This window comes from Megalopta genalis, chromosome 2, assembly GCF_051020955.1.
Source record: "Megalopta genalis isolate 19385.01 chromosome 2, iyMegGena1_principal, whole genome shotgun sequence".
NCBI lineage: Eukaryota > Metazoa > Arthropoda > Insecta > Hymenoptera > Halictidae > Megalopta > Megalopta genalis.
In genome coordinates, this window is record NC_135014.1 from 10,377,128 (window position 1) to 10,393,148 (window position 16,021).

The 16,021-nt window shown below is 32.2% G+C and overlaps 3 protein-coding genes and 1 long non-coding RNA gene across 7 annotated transcripts; 2 read left to right on the forward strand and 2 right to left on the reverse strand.

The window, feature by feature from the left end:
- Positions 1–5,408: 5,408 nt before the first annotated feature.
- TH1 (negative elongation factor complex member TH1) lies at positions 5,409–8,657 on the forward strand. 2 transcript variants are annotated; one of them, XM_033484075.2, is made up of 12 exons: positions 5,410–5,579; positions 5,819–6,002; positions 6,087–6,306; positions 6,398–6,505; positions 6,586–6,735; positions 6,812–6,942; positions 7,015–7,202; positions 7,285–7,537; positions 7,615–7,825; positions 7,902–8,042; positions 8,112–8,241; positions 8,310–8,657. In XM_033484075.2, the coding sequence occupies exons 2-12, from the start codon at positions 5,824–5,826 to the stop codon at positions 8,342–8,344; spliced, it is 1,746 nt and encodes a 581-aa protein (XP_033339966.1). In that variant the 5' UTR covers positions 5,410–5,579; positions 5,819–5,823; the 3' UTR covers positions 8,345–8,657. The 2 variants fall into 2 exon arrangements, with proteins under 2 accessions (XP_033339965.1, XP_033339966.1); XM_033484074.2 differs by having other exon boundaries at positions 5,409–5,579; positions 8,112–8,657.
- Positions 8,395–9,563, reverse strand: LOC117228366 (protein stunted). 2 transcript variants are annotated; one of them, XM_033484076.2, is made up of 4 exons: positions 9,397–9,563; positions 9,155–9,285; positions 8,904–8,929; positions 8,395–8,564 (listed from the first exon to the last, which is right to left on the reverse strand). In XM_033484076.2, exons 1-3 carry the CDS (start codon positions 9,423–9,425, stop codon positions 8,916–8,918), a joined length of 174 nt encoding a protein of 57 aa, XP_033339967.1. In that variant the 5' UTR covers positions 9,426–9,563; the 3' UTR covers positions 8,395–8,564; positions 8,904–8,915. The 2 variants fall into 2 exon arrangements, with proteins under 2 accessions (XP_033339967.1, XP_033339968.1); XM_033484077.2 differs by lacking the exon at positions 8,904–8,929 and having other exon boundaries at positions 9,397–9,559.
- A 407-nt stretch (positions 9,564–9,970) lies between these two features.
- Positions 9,971–13,617, forward strand: LOC117228363 (E3 ubiquitin-protein ligase ZNRF2). 2 transcript variants are annotated; one of them, XM_033484073.2, is made up of 5 exons: positions 9,971–10,259; positions 10,323–10,769; positions 11,819–11,914; positions 12,027–12,132; positions 12,459–13,617. In XM_033484073.2, the coding sequence occupies exons 2-5, from the start codon at positions 10,391–10,393 to the stop codon at positions 12,514–12,516; spliced, it is 639 nt and encodes a 212-aa protein (XP_033339964.1). In that variant the 5' UTR covers positions 9,971–10,259; positions 10,323–10,390; the 3' UTR covers positions 12,517–13,617. The 2 variants fall into 2 exon arrangements, with proteins under 2 accessions (XP_033339964.1, XP_033339963.1); XM_033484072.2 differs by having other exon boundaries at positions 9,971–10,769.
- On the reverse strand, positions 13,615–15,887 carry LOC143258772 (uncharacterized). The gene is made up of 2 exons (XR_013032605.1): positions 15,257–15,887; positions 13,615–13,834 (listed from the first exon to the last, which is right to left on the reverse strand). It is a non-coding gene; the product is annotated as an uncharacterized LOC143258772 (long non-coding RNA).
- Between the last annotated feature and the right edge of the window lie 134 nt (positions 15,888–16,021).

The window sequence follows — 16,021 nt, forward strand, 5'->3', positions numbered from 1 at the left end:
CGTTGGGGCAGCAAAGCCTGCCCAAATACTACTACTACTACTGCAAGAACTACTATTATACTATTGCAGCAAGTACAGTGACCAATTAACAATACATATACATAATAATACACATGATAATATACGCCATAAGTTTTGTCTTACAATAGTATTAACCTGAAAATAAAGAATCTGAAAATAAAGAACCTGAAAATCCTAGCTAAAATGGGGTTATTAGTTTCGAATTATTCTTCAAAATTAATCTGTTTCGATGACTACGCGCGAATTTAATTGCTCGAGAAGTATTGGCAAGGGTAACGGCAACAGTAATGACAAAAAGGTAATGGAAGTAACAATGACAGGCAGTATTAGCAAGGGCAACGGCAATTGAATGCAAACGGAAAACTCGAATCATTGACAAGAAAACATCCTAACTAGATATACAATAGAATTCGTAACAAGTATGTGGTCACTGTACTCGAAAAAATGAGAAAACTACTGGTAAAACAAGAGCATGTGACTTACACTTCGATGCGATGTTGGTTCTGGAATTTGTAGTAGGAAGAAGTAAACGGAAGTAGCAGCGGAGTAGCAATAGCAGCAGCAAAAGAAGACAGCAGTAGGAGAGTGGAAGCAACGCCTAGAAGTGGACAAGTTTCCATAACGCACACATTTAAGATTTTAATCGAAAATATTAATTTCCATTTGGAAAAGATTTAGAAATTATCCGAAATCATATTTGGAATTTCGCGTTGAAATTAGAGATACGATTTAGACAAAAATAACTATTAATAATAATTTTACCGAATGTTAAGTAAATTTAGATTCGAATTAAATAGAAAATTAATTAACATTGATTTTAGAAGGAAGCAGAACGAATTTCAATTAACACTAAACATTCCGAACAATAAAATTTATTGTGCACTGCCTGACACGAGTGAAGAGACCCAATTGACTTAGATTTTGTACACTTTCTGTTATATTAGTTGTTCCAACAATTAACTAAGTAATTTAACGCAATAATTTTCCTTGAAAATTATATTATATCTTGATTCTTAACAATTTAATTTATAATAATATCACTATTGTAAGAGCTTTCCTCAAATGCAACTACTTCTTCCACTAAACGTGTAACGACTAATCGAGGGATGTCTTTGAGCCGAGCGAGCAAACAAAGGACAAACGACAAAGAAATTTAACCTTGTCTTTGACTATCAACGGCGATCGATAATTTCGATCATTTCCAATTATTTAATATTCGCGATAATTTATTTTGCAATAATGCTATCCGGTGCCCGAAAAATTATTTAATCGCTTAAATTGTTTATGAAAAGTACCAACGAGGTTTAATTAACAAGAGACTTGCACAAATCGGTCGATGAGTTATTAAAGTTTTATTTTCCTTTAAAATTATATTATATCATAATTCTTAACAATCTAATTTATTATAATTACACTTTTAGAAGAGCTTTCATGAAACGCGATTAATTTCACGCACTAATTATCCTTTAAAATTATATTACATCTTAATTCTTAATAATTTAATTTATTATAATTTCGCGCACTAATTTTCCTTTAAAATTATATTATATCTTAATTCTTAACAATTTAATTTATTATAATTGCACTTTTGGACGAGCTTTCTTGAAACACGACTGATTCCCACATTAGACAAGTTCCGACTAATTAGGCAATGACTTTGAGCCGAGCGAGAAAGTATGGGGGGGTATACGAAGTATACCCTCACCACTGACTTTGACGATCGACGATCGCGCGATCAACGGCGATCGATAATTTCAATAATTTAGATTATTTCCAATTGTTTAATATTCGTAATAATTTATTTTGCAATAATGCTCTCCGGTGTCCGAAAAATTATTTCATCACCTAAATTATTCATGAAAAGTATCAACGAGGTTCGATTAACAAGAGATTTGCATAAATCGATCGAATTGTTTAAGTTATTATATCGATTGCTTTCGTTAATTAATTTATTATTTCTCGCTTCTTAATATTTGCAATAATTCTGCTTGTTAGAAGTATGTTTGAGAAGCACACTGGCTATTTTGCCATTTAATTTGCTCGCGAAGCTAATTGATAGAGTCAGGAATATGAAGTAATTTCTCGAACACCAGTGTTTCGTGAAATTGTTGCAGCGGGCGAGCTTCGTTAATAAATTGATTGGCTTTCGATGTTTAATATTTACGAGAACTATTCTCGCCGATGATACTGTTAAGCACCCTCGTGGCTATTTAGTCGTATCATCTCGTGACGAAAGTAATTAATAACGTGAAACATACGAAATGATCCTCGAAGCACGAATTTATCGAGAAACCGTTTCGTCGAAGATATTCTATCCATTCATGTATTATTTCCAGCTGTTTATTAATAATTATAAGCATTTATTTTGCTAAAGACCAGCTTCTAACGCTTTCCTCTCTGTTTTACATTCCAATGTTTAAACAAATATAGCTAAGAGTACTCAAGGTTTAATATTAACAAAAATTCGTTTCGCCATTGATATTATTAAATACAGAGTGATTTTTAAAGCACGCATTTATACATTTATTATTTCCAGCTGTTTAATAATAATTATAAGAATTTCCTTTGATGACGACTACTCTCCTCCGTTTTAAACAAAAATAGCTAATAGAACTCGTGGTTATGGCAAAAGTAATGGAAGTAATAATGACAGAAGTATTGGCAAAAGTAACGGCAAAGTAGGAGAGGAACAACAATAGCAGTAGCAAAGAAAGACAGCAACAGCAGAAAGTGTACAAGTTTCCATAACTCGGACATCGAGTCCGATTTAAGATTCTAATCGAAAATATTAATTTCCATTTGGAAAAGATTTGGATATTATTGGAAACCATTCGGAAATTCGAGTTGAAATTAGAAATACGATTTTGCCAAATAACTATTAATAATAATTTTGCCGAATGTTAAGTAAATTTAGATTCGAATTAAATAGAAAATTAATTAACTTCGATTTTAGAAGGAAGCAGAGCGAATTTCGATTAACATTAATCTTTCCGAACAATAAAATTGATTGTGCACTGCCTGACACGAGTGAAAAAATCAAATTTACTTAGATTTTGTACACTTTCTGTTATAGTAGTTGTTCCAACAATTAATTAAGTAATTTAACGCAACAATTTTCCTTGAAAATTATATTATATCTTGATTCTTAACAATTTAATTTATAATAATTTCACTTTTGCAGGAGCTTTCCTGAAATGCAATTGATTCTCCTACTAAACGAGTAATGACTAATTGTGCAACGACTTTGAATCGAGCGAGCAAACAAAGGACAAACGGATTTAACAAAAGACAAAGAAATTTAACCTCGCCTTTGACGACGATCGATAGTTTCGATTATTTCCAATTATTTAATACTCGCGATAATTTATTTTGCAATAATGCTATCCGGTGCCCGAAAAATTATTTCATCACTTAAATTGTTCATGAAAAATATCAACGAGGTTTAATTAACGAGAGACTTGCACAAATCGATCGGTGAGTTATTAAATCAAACTTCCATCGTTAATAAATTTACTATTTCTCGCTTCTTAATATTTGCAACAATTCTATTTGTTAGAAGTATGGTCAAGCATCCCACTGGCTATTTTGCCATTTAATTTGTTAGTGAAAATAATCGATAGAATCAGACACATGGAGCAATTCTTCGAGCACCAATGTTTCGAGCTTCGTTAATAAATTGATTGCTTTTCGATGTTTAATATTTATGAGAACTCTTTTTGTCAATGATATTATTTCATATTCTCGTGGCTATTTCGTCGTATCATTTCGTAACGAAAATAATTAATAACATCAAACATCCAAAGTGATTTTTAAAGCACGAATTTATCGAAGAATCGTTACATCGAAAATATTTTATTGATAAATTTATTGCTTCTAGTTGTTTAATGATTATAAGAATTTATTTTCCTAGTCAAACTTTCTAGTTTTCTCTTGTTTATTTTACTATCTATTGTTTAAACAAAATTAACTAACACAACTTGAGATAAAGAAAATCTTTTGAAGCATAAATATTAGATAATCCACTTTCAGTCTTTGAAAATCATGTTTTTCCATATTTTAATAAAATTTTTACAATTAAATCAAAAACTATTTTCAAGATTTATTTTTCATATTTATCGTCGATCCGAAATTATCGCAACGGAAGAGGATAGGGTATGTATGTATAGAATTTTTCACGCTTGTGCAAATCACTTTTACAATTAACGCACACAATGTAATTGTTATTTTTCAAAGTTGCTAGTAATTGAAATTGTTGTTGGTCTCTTGGTAAATTTTATTTCAAATGAGCGAGGCAAGCGAACAATTTTGTCGGGTTTCACATGTAGCAATGTAAATATATTAAAGATGCAATCGTTGATTTGTCAATTAATAAATTGAAATTTGAATGGCTGTAGACGATTGTAACCCCTATGCTGAAGAAAAAATGAAGCTCGGTTTCGTACAGCGCCAATTGGAGTAGTGGCAAAACGCTGAAACTGTTTGAAAAACAGCCGAAATTAACTGTCGGTATTTTGGCTAACAGTTTGAAAAACAGCCGAAATTAACTGTCGGTTTTTCGGCTAACAGTTTGAGTATTTCGTCGTTGCACCAATTGGCGCTGTATGTACATCGAACCGAGCTTCATTTTTTATCCAAAAGAGGCGCTTTCATCGCCCGTATGCGCGCGGCGAAGTTTAAACCTAATTCAATCTATAAATTGTTTCAGATATTGCAATGGAAATACACCATCATCGTGTTCCCGTTTATCTCCCATGGACATCACTGCTCTAAATAAGAGATAGTCACAAGAAGAATACGCGCATATGTGTATACATATTATCACGTTCGCAGAATCGCAGTTTAGTCATTGTCCATTTTACGTACATTGTGGTGTTCGTATACATCTCGGTACGCCATAATGCGCATAATAATATGTACCATAAAGTATTGCCTCATGTCATAGATGAGAATCACGCTCCCACAGAAAGTTAAAGCGGAAGTGCAATTGTAGCAACTAGCGTTATCATTTGAAGCTTTATCCTTTTTCATAATTTAATAAACGTCACTATTTATGTAAATGCATATCTTGATGCATAGTATGACTAATCCTACTCTAACAGTAGGACCATGTACATTTAATATGATTGTTATTTGTATTACTCTTTTATGTTCCACACTTATGTGTATTTGAACGATCCACTTAAGAAAATCCTATCATCAAATCCAGATTTATTTCAGTATATCCATGAATTGCTTTAACATTCTGAAATAAAATTAATTCTACACAGAATTTGGAGAAAAGTTTCTTTATTATATTTATTTTAATGATACATACATAATGATAATTCCATAGATGTATCAATTAGTCAGACTCGATGTAAATGGCTTGTATCTATGTTCATGTACATAGGTCTAATGTAAAGAGAGGTTATAATATCATTGTGTAGTGTAGAGACGCGGAGAAGCTTAGCTTCAATTTTTTATCTTTCCATGTTTATGTGATATATTAAATGTACATAATTTCTGATACGTAGGAACTTTTCTATTCGTTGAACCAGTTTTATTAAAAAAGAGTACAAGTAAGTAGCCAATATCACAAAATATTATGGTACAGTTCATCGCAACTTAACCTAATCGTAGTAACTGTTCATAAATACGTTGTAATTCCCATATTACCTACGTTAATATTATCTCTATATTTGAATGAATTTTATTTATATAAGTAAAAAATAAATTTTATGTATTTTTAAGTAAAAATCTTTTTGATGTCCTTGTTTTGAGAAAATGTATGTAAGTTGATAACTATATAATGTTTCAGCAACGATGGAATCTGATTATGATGAAAATCATGGTGGTTGGACAGACGAAATGGCGAGAACGAATGAAGATTGTGGGGGTGAAGATAGCTTCGATAATCCCCAAGAGATTTTAAATGAATGTTTAGATAAATTTAAAACTCCTGATTATATCATGGAACCTGGTATATTTATGCAACTCAAGAGGTATATTGTATTTTATGAGACATTGTATTTCTTGTAGTGCATTATTTTTGTATATTATTTTATATATTTTGTATATTTTTGTAGATACTTTCAAGCCGGTGGTAATCCGGAACAAGTAATAGAATTGCTGTCAAAAAATTACACTGCCTGTGCTCAAATGGCAAATCTCCTAGCAGAATGGCTAATTCTTGCTGGAGTAAAAGTTTCAGACGTTCAAGCAATGGTAGAAAATAATTTGAAGGATATGATATTGAAAACTTTTGATCCTAAAAAGGCAGATAAAATTTTCACAGAGGAGGGTGAAGTATGTTTCAATTAATTTTTAACGCTTAACTGTAAATCAATGTTATTTTTAAATCTAAAAAAGGTTTAAAAATGAATGTCTTTTCTGTTAGACTCCTGCCTGGTTAACTGAAATGATTCAGCATCCCACCTGGAGATCCCTTATTTATAGGCTTGCAGAAGAATATCCTGATTGCTTGATGTTGAATTTTACTATAAAGGTAAAGACCTTCTATAAAATAATTTCAATTAAGACCACATTTCATTATTACCCTTTATCATTGAATCTTTTGTTTTCTAGCTTATATCTGATGCAGGATTCCAAGGTGAAATTACAAGCATTTCGACAGCAGCACAACAAATAGAAGTATTTTCACGAGTTCTAAAAACTGCGATCGCTGGTTTTCTACAAAATACAGAAGATTGGCAATCCAGCATACAAGAATGCGCGGTGAGTAACACAATTGAACAAAGTTATCATTTAGCGATTCCATAAAAATGTCTACATACGATTTTTCTGTTAGTAGAAAATGGTATGTCATGGACAACATACTTACGTCTATAGCCAAGTATTGTTACAAATTCTGGCGCAAGAATCACGTGGTGGATTCATGATGAAAAGACTTTCTCAAGAGATCACCAAATGTGCTCAACAAAAGTAAGAAGAGATGATTTGACATAGTAAACCGTAAAGGGTTAATTATCATACATTTCTCTTGATTAATTACAGCCACCATGATGTTACTCCAATAACAATGGCGTTAAACGGAGCTTCGAGTAGCCCTAGTGCATGTCAAGCATTGGCATCTATGTTATCGCGGAATACTTTAAATCCTGCAGACATTAGTGTATTATTTCGAAATTATTCCACTGCGGAACCACCTCCCATAGAATTACTTAGAAATCCACAATTTCTAGGTAAGAATGTACTTTTTCGATTCTACTTGTGTTATTTAAAAAATGAAGCGCGTCTTGAAAGATATTTTTCTATTTATTACAGAATTGTTGGTCGACGCCCTTTTCAAACCCGGAGTCAAAATCAATCCCGAACATAAGCCAAAGTATATTTATTTATTGGCTTATGCAGCTAGCGTGTGCGATATACCAGCTAAAAAAGGCCATGCACGCAAATTAAACAAAGACGATTTAAAAACAACTATACAGGCTATTGAGAAAGTGCACAATATTTGTAACATTAATAAGGGATCCACTGAATTGGTGGCCGAATTGCATACTTTATACCAATGCATAAGGTGTGATTAATTAAGGGTTCTTGATGTAATTAATATAAGTATGGACGTAAATTCTTTAACCTTATATTTTTATCTAGATTTCCTGTTGTAAGTGTAGGTGTAATTAGGTGGGTAGAATGCACTGTAACAGAACCATCGTACTTCAAATTATGCACAGAACACTGTCCTGTACACCTTGCGTTGCTAGATGAGGTTGTCGTCTGTCATCCGCTATTGCATCCGAAAGTGCTGCAACTTCTTGTACAGTTGTTTGAAAGTAAGCAGGATGAATTAGAGATCCTTGTACAGGTATGAATATTCGAAAAAGCATTCTTTGTCAATTAAGTAATAATTACTGAGATATTTATATTTTAATATTATACAGTTGGAAATGAAGAAAATGTTAATTGACAGAATGGTCAATCTATTAAGTAAAGGTTGTGTGGTGCCTGTGGTATGTTATATCAAACAATGTTGGCAACGAGGAGATACAGATGTTTCCTTAATTAGATATTTCGTTACAGAGGTATGAATCTCTTTATAATAAATGCATATATGTATATTGCAAGTCGCATTAATAATATTTTATTTGTAGGTTTTAGAAGCAATTGCTCCACCGTACACAGCTGAATTCGTTCACTTATTTTTACCGATGGTGGAGGACGAAGAAATTACAGGAACAATGCGTGGCGATAGCGATAATGATCTTGTTTCAGAATTTATTGGTAAGTATCGTTCGATTAAAAATTACAAATTACAAAAATTACTTTAAATCTAATAATGTTCTTTTCAGTACACTGTAAAGCACATTGCCCTACCATAAGGTGATGCATCTTAATAGATAAAGGTAGGACTAATTGGAAAAAAGAACTTGCAACTTCAAGAGAAATATTTTTACTTCAGATGAACATGTGTGGAATTACCATACATATGTTACTACTATATTAAACTTTGCTATCTTTTTTTTTCATATGTTATGTATGTGGATGTGTGAACCTAGGAAAAGGATGACTTCCTCTCATCTGTGATATCCCAATTTAGACTTTTTCTGCAACAAACACAGATAGTGTCAACAGAATATAATATGTGTAAATTATTACATTGCCTGCATTTGTTAATAAAGAGAAACTAAAACGGTTTACTTTTTCTAATGGTACAATATTGTTAAATGACATGCTATGATAAAGTTGTTAGTTGTCTTATAAAAAATTCGACATTCTTTCACAATCAATTATAAGTTGACTATTCTAAAAAAAAGTCAAGAATATCAATCATCTCTAAACTGATTTAGTCACATGAAGTCCATGTAAATAGTAATTATGCACTTGCAAACAGAGTTAATTTCACACAGTTGTCAATCATCTATCACGCAAGACTATAAACTTACAAGTTCTTGTAACTATTGCCTTTCAGCTGTAATGAAACATTTTCTTGTAGTAAATTACTTAATATGAGGAACTAAATTTGTTTAAATGGAATGTGTATAAAAATTAATTCCAAAAAAGTTGAAAGAAACTTCATTGTTTCTCTAACATTACACATAAGGTATATATGCACCTTAATAATAAATAGACCTCGATTAAAAATTATATATGAAAATCAACTGGGTATTGTAAAACTGTTTTTGATTATACTTACTAATTGGTTTACCATCTTTCCATGCAGTAAATTTCACGTTTGCGTCATCGCGTTTTGCAGCTTCTGCCCTAATATCAGATTTCAGGGCTTGCCTAACAAGCCTCGCAGCAATTTGCGAATAATTGATGTAACTACAATAAAAATTTAATAAGAAATACTCATAGAAGTTACATAACATACTTCTAATAACATTAACATTAATATTTTCTAACAGTAAATGCATTCCAGCAGAATTCTCTTACTTTAATCCTGCTTGTCTCCACGCAGCCATATCTAAGTTTCGTTTTAATTTGAAATAGAGAAAATTTTAATTTATCTTTACCAGAACGTGCTGATAAGACAACCAACTCACTTTGAGTTGCTTTGAGACGAAATGTCTGAAGTCTGAAGGTTTGACGCAATGAAATTGTCTACTACATAGAATAAAGATTTTTGTAGAAACGAAACTCCCGCGAAAGCTTGTGTCCATTGCACGCATATGCATTGGACAACCGTCATTTCGTATCGCCTCTGTCAGAATCTCCTAAGTCTATGGATTAAAACATTTCAAACATAGACGCTTAAAATACAAGATGAACAACTCAATCACTGATCACAAAATTTGTTTTTAATTTCATAGACAATGTCGCTTGATTTGTTTCAGATTCGGGCGAGTACGCGCAAAAGGTATGAACTGGGAAACGATTTTCGATTGGTTGAATGCAACAGCACCGTATGTTCAACCAGTTAGCATACCGTATTTCTATTTAACTCGACCAATCAGAAGATCGTATTAAACGAACTGCTCTCGGTGCGCTCATGTGAGTACAGAACGAATCAAACGAATCGAGACCACGCAGCGTAAATTCATAATGGATATCTAGCAGCTGATTACTGACTTCTAGGAAGTTTTTCACAAGATGTCGGGGGGTATTTTGCGTGACAAGCCGCTGGTATGCTTTCGGACGATATGACTTGCTCGTTGTGGTGCATGTCTGCAAAATTCCGGCCTACGTTAAATCCTAGAGTGTTGTAACATTGCTGACGTGAAGATTCATAAATTTCGAACCAGCCTTCTGAACGTAAAAACTGAGAAGAACCAGGAGACTGTCTCTGCAAGAATTGTGTCAGTGCGTGTATTACTGCCAACTCCAATATTTGGAATACTAATTTCTCTTCTGATTACCAGGCAGAATTTTCCTATTACGCGAGAACTCGGTTCTATTGAAACAAACTATTACACTATTTCATATTGGGATGGGAGCTAAACCAAGCACTGTAACACAATCCGCTGGAGGCAATGGGCAATCCTCTACTGGAGAGAACGAGACAACTATGCAGAGTTATTCTGTGCTCCGCTCTCTACCTGGAGGTGTTACCATGTTGCAACATCAACATCAGCAAGGCAATCAATCTCAGACTTCTCGAGTATCTGGGGATAGTAGGCAACGTGCTCGTTCATTGAGTTCAGTGCCAGACCTTTCTTCCGGAGAACAAAGTAGTCTTGCTTCCTCTGTTGGTGTTGGAGTTGGCCAAGCGCTTGGTCTACCACAACTTGATTCAGATGATGCCGATGAAGATGGTGGACGCGTCTATGCTGCCCATAGCTTGCCTTCTCATATTTGGTCCCTCAACGGTGAGTTTAATGGTTCAAAGTTACCATGGAATTTAAACTGGTTTACATATCCTTGTATAATTTAAGTTATACTCAAGAAACATTATATTCTGTTATGTTTATAAACATATGTTTTATACATATATATATATATATATACATAGATAGGTATGCAACTTATGTACAAAGGCACACACACACACACACACACATAAGTATGAAAATATAAGATATATATATATGCCGCGCGCGCGCTACATGTGCATACACACGTACGAAGTATAAAAATTTACAACATATACATATTGATTTTTAATATAGTAATATCAAAGATTTTATTATTGATTACATAACAGAGTTGAACACGTATATATGTACATGTTGGTGCGTGCGTGTGTATGTATACATACGTGTGTTTTGCTGCATATATATAGATATCATACTAAGATGAAACGTCATTTTCAGTATTTTAAATAGAAAAAAGATAGTTCATTTGAACGTTTATCTACATAGCTTGTTCTTCATCTATTTTATTGTTATTGTTGCAATAATTACTGAATCCTTCTAAACTGATCAAGTTCATAGAACAAGTTGACACGTAAAAGTGCTTTACGACTCACGTACATAATCGGATTTAGAATGACAAAAAGTTAGGTTATGTTATGATCACGTTTTATTGAAAAGCTTTAAATTAATTGCGAGCAAAAGGCGGCGGACATTTGTTTGGCGCATGTTGTCTGCTAGTTGTCCCGGTAACCACATGTAAATCAATCGTGATCAAACGTAGTTGCGTAAATTTTAAATCACGATCGTGAAAAGTATAAATTTAAAATAATGACGTTTTAAGATCTAAACAAAATTTTACTATTTGGGATGGAAGGGGTCAAGTTACGCCGATTTTATTATGGGAATTATAATAAGTTCTTGCTTAAATGAGTCTGAGACTGAAGTTGTTCCAACTAATCAAGTGAGAAGAATTCTTTATGGTACAGTTCCTACTAATTTTATGATTTATCACTTCTGACCATGCTGGAAGTTCGTATCCATGAATAATATTATTTACTTTAAAGGTCTACAGTGTCCTGTATGCTCCAAATTTATTCTACCGGATGATATAGAATGTCACCTGGTCATGTGCCTGACCAAACCACGTCTTAGTTACAATGGTAAGTTCGTATTTTTATGATTGCAATGTTCAAATTTATTCTTTTATGTTTGCAATGTCACATGTAAAGAAGGAAATTAACATATTGCTTTTTGCATTGTATTGTATTGTAGAAGATGTATTGTCCGATGAGAAAGGCGAGTGTGTTATCTGTCTTGAAGATTTACAACCTGGTGATGTTATAGCCCGTTTACCATGCCTTTGTATATATCATAAAAAGTAAGTATGATTAAAATTTTAAACATCAATTTAGACTGTATATATTGCATGTATTATTGTACCTACTACTTTCTCTATTATCTTTAAAAACACATAGTAACATTTTCACTGAAGCTCATAGCTATACAGAAATGTATGTCTGTAGGCAGAAATGTCTCCTCCTTCAGTTTTGTGAAGTTTTATTAAAATTCTGGCAAGTAGTACAAATTCTATGTTCTAATGTTCATAAGTAGGTCTATTGCAAAGTCATACAATATTGTTCTAGGATTAATGATGCAATTCTGTGTGTAATTTAAAATCAATCAAATATAATTGGTGTATTTCAGCTGCATTGATAAATGGTTTCAAGTGAATCGTAGTTGCCCGGAGCATCCTGGGGATTGATTTATACCCATTGAATATGGAAGAGCACAATGCAACATGTTGCTGGCCCAGAAGACTCTCATTTTGATGGGAATAAAATGGGAGGAAACAGCAAAGATTTGAAAAAAGCTAGTCAAGATGGCTGCTAGTCCACTGTGGTGGTTGGTGCGTGTGTTTGTTCGACTGAATGACACATACTCAATTTGAATATGAGAACAGACATTTAATTAAATCCTTGATTATATTACTTGTAAGCAGGGGACTTAAAAATCGCCATAAGATTCAACGACACAATGCTATTACTTATACGTATCTGTAATTAATCTATTAGTGCTCTATAAGCTTATTATCAATTGTACCATATTTATAAATTTTACTTAGTTCTACATCTTGAAGTCGAATTAGAGTTAAGCAAGATGATCTGCATTGTTATTGGTTATTTCACCTTTTTTGGAAAAGGGGGTAGAATGAATGTTAGTCGAAGGGCCTGTATAATAATTAGGCAACATCTATTTTAAACGAGTTAATTATATTTTTAATGATTTAATTATGAATCTAATGTTTCATTTTTGTTGTCTGTTGGGGAATGAATACAAGAAAGGATATTTTTGATACTTTCATAAAAGGAAGAGTCGGATATATAAAAGTTTTATGAAATGGACTTTTAATAGTAACGCTGTTGAAGCTGTAACAACAATAAAAGTGTACATTTGAATTTCCTTATTAGAATTTCAAGTTTGTGATAAATTTCTTTTACTTTTTTAGAGAAAAAAAATCGACGTTCTCCAATCATGGAATGTAAACTTGCTATTAGTTGGAAATTAGTTATTTTATAATTAATATCTTTTTTATATGGTAAGCATTAACATAACTCATGGTAGTTTTTGTAACAGAAATAAACGTGGTCTGTCAATTCTCCAGTAATATACGCGTTGTATATATCTGAATTAGACTTGTATTACAGATCGTAACAAAAGTCTAATAAAGTGACAAAATTTCAAACCAAATACAACTGCAAAAATGAATCAAGCATTCAATATGTTAAATATAATAATACGATGAAATAAATACATAAATTCTGTATTAATAAAAATATTAAATTTACTACTGTTTTTAAAATTATGAATAGTGAGTGGTATTGTTATATTTTTGTTTACAAATCATTTTATTTAAGAACATAAAATTCCTATATAACTAATTAATGAAGGTTTTCTCCATTCAGACAGAAAGACTTTTTAATTAATGGTGTAGGTATCCACACGTGATGTTTTCGTTGCTGTGTGAAGTCGTTGATCATCGTGACTTGAGGAGCTAATTATTCACGGCATTTAATTAGGACCTGTAACAGATCGACCAGGAGTATAAACGGGATAATCGAGTGTAAGCAAAATAGAGTACCATAAAGTAGGCCATTGTTGCCGATGTAAGCGCACAGAATTAGTAACCATTAGTGGAAATAAAAATTTGTCTATGTTTCATTATATTATAAAGATGTGTTAGTTATTGTCTACGATCTAAACAAATTTATTACCGATATTTACTAAAGAGCGTACATTTAAATTTATCTCTCATAATGCAATTTATATAAACCCCTTATATTTTACTTTCACTTTATATTACATTTTGCAACCCTTGTTTATGTCTACAGTATTACGCTTCATACAACAATGCGATTATTAAATCCAAGTTTTATTGCATTAAAAAAATCGCAAACCAAAAAGAATGTTACAATGCGTATGCGCGGATTGGAAGGTAGGAATGTTAAATTGGCCCATGGGATAGAAAGTTGGTTAAACATAGCCTTTTATCGACACGATCGTTTAGGATTCCATGAACAAAAATGTTCGTGGGTTGAGATGTTTCCCAAGCCGCCCTTCACATGCCCTTCGTTCAGTATCTTTATCAAGGGCAACGTAGAGAACGAAAGGCGGGTAGTACTCTATAATTGTTACATCAAGATTCTCTTTAAATTACTTATACTGTTATTGTCATTTGCGTTAGTATATTTAGATTTATTCTGACATTTTCAATGAGCAAATAAACACAATATATAGAACAAATAAAGTACATACACGTATGTACAATGTATACATATATACATGCTTGAAGTAGATATACGTATATGTACATATATGTATTCACTAAATGCATTCATCTCCATGGTATCCAACATTATAAACTGTTGTTCTCTATGTTTTTTAAAATTTATAAACGTTATAGCAGACACATACGTAGCAATAAATAATGTATTAGAGATAAAACAAGTATCCTTACAAAAATTTATATTAATAGAAAAAAAGTTATAATCTTTGTCTATTTTATGTCTAGATTAATTAAAGTACAGTGATCTAAAAACTGATTATGCACGATGAATTACTAGCTAGCTATTCATGCATTTATTTGTTACAAAAATGCCTGAATAATTTATTAGTAATTGTGCAATAAAACGATTAAAGTATCACGCGTTATTATGCTAAGGAACCGAATAATAAAAGCTGATGGAAGTTAAAACAGTTTAAGAAACACGAGTAAACGCGTTACATGTTGCATATGAGAGCTTAACTTTGGAATACATACATATACATAACTTGGTTATATTTATTTTTTAACTATACACTTGGTTACAACTTTTTTTAAACTTAATATGTATGGTCATGACATTTACTAATATGTTCTGCAATCGTATTTTTCAAGAGTTAGTATAAGTATAAGGAACAATTATATATGCATCGTGAAAGTTAAAATAATAAATTCAATTTACTTATGGTAGAAAATGTTTGAGCTGTTTGTAGCTTGAAAAATTTTCTACTCGCGTAATTTTTAACTGCATACGATGTGCTACATGTTTTATTGTTAACGGAATAGTTTTTATTCTGGCCATGTGAACAAAAAACAGTTAACGTCCGAAACACATTGGTTTTCAATCGAGAATTTCTGTGACATTTTCACAATGCTGTTCGCGATTGAAGTAAATGCACAGAATATAGTTGGCATGACACATAACCTAGAAACACTTAACTTTCAAAACGATTTGTGGAAAAGGTTTTGATGTCATTATTCAGAGATTTAAAACATTAGTGAATTAGTGCAAGTGATATTAATATTGGCTTCGTTTTGTTTGTTTTATTCTACGCTTTCGTACGCTGTCTATTAATTTTCCTGCAAGAATAACTATTTATCTTATAAGTTTCTGTATTTACAAGAGAAATTACGAACAATATAAATGACGGTATGCGTTTGATTGTGCATTTCCAGAAGACACACTTTTAATAAAGTATCGTGAGCAGTGTAAATATATCACTGTTGTTGTGAAAAATTCAGTTTGATGCATCTATCAAATAATAACCTTGATAAGTTCGAAATGAAAATTCCGTCAAGAAGATATTAATGTTTCGAACTATCTTCTCCTGTCAAAGGTAATTTAATCACATCCTTATACCGCTCTGTTTCTTTTTTAAGTCTATACATAAGTTGTACTAATTAAATACGGATTTCAGCTGATTGTAGGATGCTTTTACAAAACAGT

Coding starts and splice junctions, on each gene's coding strand:
- TH1 (XM_033484074.2), top strand. CDS start 5,824: ATGGAATCTGATTATGATGAAAATCATGGTGGTTGGACAGACGAAATG. Junction 7,538..7,614: donor ACTTTATACCAATGCATAAG/GTGTGATTAATT, acceptor ATTTTTATCTAG/ATTTCCTGTTGTAAGTGTAG. Junction 7,826..7,901: donor AATTAGAGATCCTTGTACAG/GTATGAATATTC, acceptor AATATTATACAG/TTGGAAATGAAGAAAATGTT.
- LOC117228366 (XM_033484076.2), bottom strand. CDS start 9,425: ATGGCTGCGTGGAGACAAGCAGGATTAAA. Junction 9,286..9,396: donor TGGAGACAAGCAGGATTAAA/GTAAGAGAATTC, acceptor TTTTTATTGTAG/TTACATCAATTATTCGCAAA.
- LOC117228363 (XM_033484072.2), top strand. CDS start 10,391: ATGGGAGCTAAACCAAGCACTGTAACACAATCCGCTGGAGGCAATGGG. Junction 10,770..11,818: donor TCATATTTGGTCCCTCAACG/GTGAGTTTAATG, acceptor TTTACTTTAAAG/GTCTACAGTGTCCTGTATGC. Junction 12,133..12,458: donor CTTTGTATATATCATAAAAA/GTAAGTATGATT, acceptor GGTGTATTTCAG/CTGCATTGATAAATGGTTTC.